The 7,538-nt window shown below is 33.3% G+C and overlaps 1 protein-coding gene across 2 annotated transcripts; it reads left to right on the top strand.

Moving 5' to 3' along the window:
* The first annotated feature begins 874 nt into the window (after positions 1-874).
* Positions 875-7,434, top strand: LOC132734219 (uncharacterized). 2 transcript variants are annotated; one of them, XM_060720916.1, is made up of 5 exons: positions 875-1,333; positions 2,187-2,223; positions 3,787-3,891; positions 4,013-4,134; positions 4,613-7,434. In XM_060720916.1, exons 1-5 carry the CDS (start codon positions 938-940, stop codon positions 4,709-4,711), a joined length of 759 nt encoding a protein of 252 aa, XP_060576899.1. In that variant the 5' UTR covers positions 875-937; the 3' UTR covers positions 4,712-7,434. The 2 variants fall into 2 exon arrangements, with proteins under 2 accessions (XP_060576899.1, XP_060576898.1); XM_060720915.1 differs by lacking the exon at positions 4,013-4,134 and having other exon boundaries at positions 880-1,333.
* The last annotated feature ends 104 nt before the right edge of the window (positions 7,435-7,538 follow it).

The following is a 7,538-nucleotide window of genomic DNA, read 5'->3' as shown; positions in this document are numbered from 1 at the left end:
CTTTGCATCAATGCTTTTCTTGTATAATGCCCTGAAATAAGTATGTGAAGTTTTAACCTATTCTATTTAGTTGTTTTTGAGACGCAAATACTTAACTAACGTGTATCGCCGAAGTCTGGGTTAGTACAAGTTTACAACTCTTTCTCTATTCTTCAAATACTTGAGATAAATACAAAAGATTAAGTCGATCTTGCATCTAAACAGGTGACATTTAAGACACACACATATGTTCGCATGTATATGTTAAAATATGATATAAACCATTTCTTCGAAATTCTCTCCTTCTTCAGTTTGAGTTAGCATTAATAATCAATGTTATAATGCTAATACACCTCTTAAAAATAAAAAAAATAAATAAGAAATTGTGCAATATATTACAATCATCTATCCAGAGGAATCAAAATTAGTGGGGGAAAACACATTTATTTCATTTTTTTCCGATTGTTGCATTGTTGCTTATCGCGTTACAAAATTAAGTCTTGTCTGCAAATTGGCGTTTGCAGCATAACGGAAGGAAGCAAGCCTTGAAAAATGCCTTTTATATTTTGTAATATTATCTCTAAGTTAGTAACATTAATTAAACTTATATGCATTTCCAATTGTGTAGAACAGTTTGGGTCCTATAAATCAGGTCTTCTGTTATTGAGTATATAGAAGATATTGAATGAATGCAAGTTTAATACTGAATTTATTGCAGGAGTTGTATAAAGTTATATTTTTATGAGCCTCACTACAAGCTGTCTAATATTGATATGCTACCAATCAATATTGGACTTACACATTAAATTGGAACAAAGGAATGACGTTATACATTTCATAGTAGTAGTAATTCTATACCTTATCTAAAAGGTTGACTGGTTGCCATAATACACTTTGATAGCAGTTTTAACTTGTTATACGTTAGTCGGGTTTTGTAGCGTCATATTGAATATTTAACATGTGTTTAACTACGTTAGTATCATGGGAGGTTGATAATGCGAAAAGAAAATTAAATGAGCCAGAAAGCAAGTTTAAAAATAAACTGTTCAAAGACACAGTAAATGGAAGAAAATTGGAGTTTAATGAGGATCATCTTATTGTTGCAGTGTTGTCCATATTGTTTATAGTTATTTTACATTTAGTTTTAATTTTGGGACATATCTTTTATCACGAGTGGAAATATTTTAAAACAGAAATGATTAAAGATTTTCCTGTGCCATGTTCCTCCCTTTCTTTAAGTGCCGATGAAGATTATGTAACATTTGATTTGAACAAAAGTGTTTTGAAAACATACATTGATGACAAAGGAAATTATATTTGCAGTAAAAACAATTTGTCAGAAATACTCCAAACGGTAATTCTTTTATAAAGAAAATTTTGAATTATCATGGAATTAAATTGATTTTTTTTCTTCAAATTTTAGAAATGGTATGTATGTGTAATTTATTGTCATAGGATGTTGACGAAAAATAACGGTATGAAAACTTGTTATCCTTTGAAGACGAACGACAAGACATTAGTAAAACATTAAACTATCTAGGAAGACACTCGACGACTAACAAGACAAGGGCATCATACGCATCATTGGCCTGTGGCAACAACTATGTAGACAAAGACTCGCCTGTTAAGGGCAAAGACTAAAATACGTAAATTGAAGAGTGTAACGGTAAATGGCTGTTATGCTTTTCACTTCTCAATAACATAAACAATTTTGTGACATTGAATATTAATTATTTTGGGTATGGTATTTATAAATTGTTTGATTATTTTCCATGTGAAAACGGAACATAACTCTGATTATTTTCCGTGTGAAAACGGAGCATAACTCTAGAAATACTGACCACTTTGTCATGTTCATTGTCCTGCAGTGGTGCCATGTCTCTGATAGCAAGAATGTAAAGAATGAGTATAATATGTTTGAAAGTTATAAGATTATTCTATCAATAAGAAACTAGTTATCGGAATAATGAGCCGTATCTAACAGCTGTCATTATTTGCAAATATTTAAAGTTTTGTGTTAATACAATTTTAAGTGTTTGAACACGACGAAAACCTAGCAATCATAATTGCTTAATTTTCTCTTCAATAAAGAAAAGCTAAATTGAAAGAAGTGTAGTTTCGTTTTAAAACGAAGCGTCATTTTGGTATTATTTTCTATTTTATATTTTGTTCGCTATTTCAACAGCTTTATGTTTATTTTCGCATAGGTCGTGGAGAGAGTATCAAGGGTACAGCTAGCTCAAGGTAAATATTTTAAAAAATGCCGGTTTACTTTGCGAAACTGATATTTATACATCTAAAATTTCTACATTCGAGTTTTTAAAATTAGTAAATAAACGGTATATAGATTTGCGTGTTAATGTATTTGCGTGATTGCAACAACATTGTGTGTTAAGTAATAATTAGAGATTCTTTATCTCTACATAATCCATAGTTACAGTTTTTGGGGTGTTTTTTATAACCAGTGAAGGAATTGTTACTTATTCTTCAAAGAGGAACACACATTTTAGATCCATGTATCAAAAAGTTCTTGGCCCGATGTACTTCCGGCAGTCAGAGAACCCAACTTATGTTTTGTTGTTGTTGTTGTTTTTTTCCCCATTATTATCGCACTTTACATCAATGCACTTTGCCCGTCGTTACTCCAACTTGTTTAACCCTCCAAAATAGAACTCTCTATTTTGGTCCTCAAAGAACTCATAGACTGCTTCCATGACACCTTCATTGCTACCAAATCGTCTACTACAAAGCTTGGTTTTCAGCTTCGGAAACAAGTAGAAGTCATAGGGGGCCAAGTTCTGAGAATATGGGGGATGGGGAAGAATTTAAGTCAGTTGCAGCAGCCATCGCAACTTGGGATGTGTGAGCTGGCGCATTGTCGTACAGGAGCAGAACGCCTTAAATCAGTTTGCCCCTCCGTTTATGCGTGATATCTTGACGCAGACGTTTCAATTTGTCTGCATAGTACGTACTGTTTATGGTATCTTGCTAAAGATAGTCAATCATGATTACTCCCAGACTTTCCAAAAAATTGAAACCATCATCTTCCCTGCTGATGGCACCCCCTATAATTTCTTCGGAGGGCCCGAACCAGGGTGCTTCCACTGCATGCTTTGTTTTTTGATTTTGGATCAAAGTGATGGACCAATGTTTCATCCTGAATACGATCCGGTAGGTAAAGCCAGGTTCACCCCCGTAGCGAGACAAAAGATATCTTGTCTGGGGAACAATCTAGCGGAAACCTTTGGCATGCCATAGACATCGGTGAGAATTGCCTGAACTGAACCAAGCATATACCCACTTCCCTAGCAACGCTTCGTGGATTTCGCCTTCTGTCACACATGACTAAATCGAGCACAGCTACGAAGGTTTCATCGTTCGTGTCTTCTTTTGGCCGCCGTGGCCGCTCATCATCTCCAATGCTCTCCTTGCCTCTCTTAAATTCAATTGTCCATTATTTCACAGTGCTATAGGAAGGGGACTCCTTCCAAAGTGTATCAATGAAGACTTCATTGATTTCGTTTGGGGACGTCTCTTTCTTACATAGGTACTTTATGACGCCTCTGCATTTGGTCACAATGACACATTCTTCTTCTGATAAATGTGTGTTTTATGTTACTTAATCTATGTAAAACCGCGTGTAACTCGGTCATTAATCTTCAATAAGATACTGGTTTCAACGTATCGTGTGTAAATGTCAATGTAGTTATTAGAAGTTTACCAAGTCGAGACCTTTTTTATCATACCACGTACTGTTATGTCATAAGGATATTTTAGTCATATTAAGTCACATTATAAAATTTATAGGACAAGATAAGCGATATTTATCCTGTGGAAATGAAAGCCTCAGAGAAGCCTCCGGATATCAGACGGTATTCTTCAGGGAAATCTTGAAGCAAGAAAACAACTCAGGTATATCCATTTAAAGTATTTTTATTTGCAAAGCCTCTCTCTGTGAATTGTTCTTTCTTAAAATTTATTGATTTTTCCTCATAAGATCAGACTCATCACTTTGATTCATTTTTCTTTTAAGTGCAAGCATCCATTCCATCTAATAACCTTACATCTATAATACAGTCGAGGAAAAATGCAACGGGACATAAAAAGGTCTCTCTAGTTTGCTGGCTAATTGGAAGCATTTTGGCTATGTGCAATGTATGAAAGATGTTGTATTTTCTTTTTTAATCTAGTTTTCTTGAAATTAGACTAGTCATAAGGTATCTCTACTCGAATAGATAACCGCCTCCGTGGTCGAAGGGTCGATAACTTCTAATCCAGTTACCTCTCTGGCGTGAGTTCGATCCCCGGGAGATGATTTGGTAGTTTAGCGCGGAGGAAGGTAGTCTAGTACTGGTGTAAATCTCCAGGAACGATAGTTAGGAAACTACTCGCCTATATGACTGAAATACTGTTGGGAAAAGGCGTAAAATGAAACAAACAATCTCAAATAGATTTTGAAAACAGCGTTTAAAGCAAACACAAAAGTAGCGGGTTCTTATAAGCAAAGAATGTTAAAGTGTATGTACTTGAACAATTGCAACGGCACCTTCGTTTTCTGCCTTTGTGAGTTTGTTGCTTAAGTGAGCAACGATTATGGAATACACGTGATCAAGTTCATACCATACATTAACAGATAGTGAAGCTGACGCAGCAGACAATAAACTGTACTGGAATAAACATCCAAGTAAATGCTATGTGGACAACTCGATTAAATACGACGATGGTGAGGTGATCATTCCGGAAGGACGAGACTACTATCTGTATGCGTCGATACATTTTAATATAACACACAAGAACGGAATCGACCAGAAAGGGGTTCAAAGACCAGAAAGAATTACAATCAGAATTTGTAAAACTGTATACGGATATGAACAGACATTGGTAGGGAGATCAGAAATATTCAATATGACAAATACTGGTGATGTAGTTGGTAGCCTAAAAATAGAAACACATGTACATCTAACAAGAAATGATAGAATTTATGTCCGAGTAAACGATGCAAGCAGAATTATACATAACTCAAAAGGTAACTCGTTTGGATTATTTCCTCTATAAGTTAGAATATGAAGCATGGGTATTTTTATACTTTTGTTATATTTTTTGCATGCATGTAAACTAACAAAATGTTATGCTAAAGTAAAAGGTCATTGGCTATTGGAACAGTAGCCTATCGAAATAAAACTTCAAAAATCTCAAATTTAAATATCTATTGAGGTTTTTTTGTTTTGTTTTTTAATTATAAGACCAGCAAAGGAAATATTTGATATAATTCTTGCATGTCCAAGCATGTCTTTGCAACACTGGCACCGATTCAGGTAGCACCAATCTCTAACAGGATTGTATAAATAAGAAGTATTACAGCTCAGTAGAAGGATCTCAAATTTCAATGCTTTACATAATTATTCATAACGAAGTATGTTTTATTAATGTAAACATTGTTTTTTCTCTTTTTTTACTAAACGTACCTTCATAAACTTTATATGGTTGCATAACTTATCGTATGAAATAGACTTTCCCCGTAATTAAGAATAATTTGGGGTTTTCCTAGCTAATCCAGGGGTACAAACAAATGTACTACTAAAGAACCTCTGGAAAAATAAAACTGAGTAGGTAATGTTTACGATTTCGAGCTGTCCATATAGTCGGCAGGTAAACTGACAAAACAATCTTGCCCATTAAAATTGAGTATAGCTTTTTACCAGTTTAAATGTTTCAAATTACCTTAAACTTTTTTTTCTAACAAAAATCCAAATTGTTTTACTTCCACGGACAGTGATACCACGTCTAATGTCTATCTTTAAAGAACGATTTGATTGCATGGCTAAAATAGCTCTCTCGAGAAATCCGAATCATAACGAAGGCTAAACAAATACGGTGTCAATCAGATCTACATGCAAGAAATAACTTGAGAGTAGATCTGAACTTTAGTCAGTTTGTCTGATATAAATACCTGTTTGTTTGCTTTTTGTTGTTTTTAATGGGGCGAGGGGGTTCTTTGTTGTTATTTTTTTACAGGAAATGCATTTCAAAACTAATTATAGATTATATGATAAATAGTGTGTCACGAGTGCCTTTCCATATCAAATTCATTAAACGAGTTGAATTAAAAGTGATCAAAATTAAAGGCTGTATCGAGTATGCGATAAAATTGTTGATAACAGAAGATAAGTACTATCGGCGACTGACTTTTTGTTGACAGTGCGTATGAATATCAGTAGCTTGACAGTTGCATAATTATAAGGCCCTCTTTATTAATTTGATAACGTTTTATAAATTTTCTGCCTAAAATACAGGAATATCTTGAAGCGCGAATACGCTACAACTGATAGAAAAGTCAGTATTATGTAATTGACAAGTACGGTACCATATGTGGAAGTGCCAGACTATTTTGACGTTGGTGTGTGTATGAAATAGCATTTGGAAACAGGAACCAAACTTTTTAAAGGCGAAGCCGGTTTTTGCAAAAATTACATATTTATTTATTTTCTTGACAGCTACATTTCGGTTTCTGAAATAACTAATAGGAGTAAGGTATATTGAAACTCCTTTTGACTTAAAGCGGGAAGGAATATAAAAATAGGAAAATAATGTTGTATAAGCTTTCAAAGGTTATACTACTCGCAACATAGGCAAAATTGATATCTCGCGAGACCAAACGAGATATCAATTTTCCAACCCTGCTTGTAGAAAAATACAAAGCCTCAGAAAGCTACTACAACATAATATTCCCTATTTATTGCATGTTTTTATCTCCTGCGTAGTAGTGGTTTATGTAAAGACAAAAATATTCTAAATCTATAAACAGACTAAAATAGCTTTTTATTTTTCTTGAAAAGGTTATAAAGCCATTTAATCTGTGTTATAAATTGATATTTACACAGAGAGATAAAAAAAAACACAACGCTTGCGTAAACAGCTGCGTTTTCCCGCCAAATATATAAAAATAGATATATCAAGTAGGAATTTGCATTACATTTTTTTGCACTGTTTTGCCAATAACTTTTTTATTAATTATTATGACTTGTTAAAACATGTTGTTTACGCGATCTTACATGACAGATTCCCTTTTTTCTTAATTTGAACTGTCCATGAACAGGTTCAAACCAAGGCTGCGACATTTTAAATTTGCCGTATTTGATCTTCTTTACGGAATTAATTTCGTATAATTTATTTCATATAATAACGTCATTATTTTTTTGTAATAAGATCCCATGATATAAATGATAATATTATATTTTTAAAGGTTGATTTCAAATGAATGTAATTTAAGTGTTACTGTATATCCATTAAAGGTATGATAAAGGCCATATGTAAATAATTGTTTGAATGGCTGTTTGCAACATATAAATATTTAATATGTAATGAATAAAAAGTATAAATTACATTCTTGATATATTATTTGCATAATTATTTGCATAAATTAAATATACCCTACAGTGTTTAATTAGGAATGTATTATTATATCTAAAGTGTAATGTTTAATATACAATGTAACGTGTAGTTTCGATATACTCTCGTGACTGTAAAATTGCTATATATGCATACGTATTATTATGCCT

The sequence above is a fragment of the Ruditapes philippinarum genome, unplaced genomic scaffold (genome assembly GCF_026571515.1).
Source record: "Ruditapes philippinarum isolate M1 unplaced genomic scaffold, ASM2657151v2 ctg5271_1_1_1_1, whole genome shotgun sequence".
Classification (NCBI taxonomy): Eukaryota; Metazoa; Mollusca; class Bivalvia; order Venerida; family Veneridae; genus Ruditapes; species Ruditapes philippinarum.
The sequence above is the reverse complement of the archived record's forward strand: the minus strand, read 5'-3'. Positions and strand labels throughout refer to the sequence as shown.

What these genes read in the sequence shown, in the direction of transcription:
- LOC132734219 (XM_060720915.1), top strand. Translation starts at nt 938, where the DNA reads ATGTGTTTAACTACGTTAGTATCATGGGAGGTTGATAATGCGAAAAGA. An exon ending in TGTCAGAAATACTCCAAACG is followed by an intron (nt 1,334 to 2,186) that starts GTAATTCTTTTA and finishes ATTTTCGCATAG; the next exon opens with GTCGTGGAGAGAGTATCAAG. An exon ending in GAAGCAAGAAAACAACTCAG is followed by an intron (nt 3,892 to 4,612) that starts GTATATCCATTT and finishes ATACATTAACAG; the next exon opens with ATAGTGAAGCTGACGCAGCA.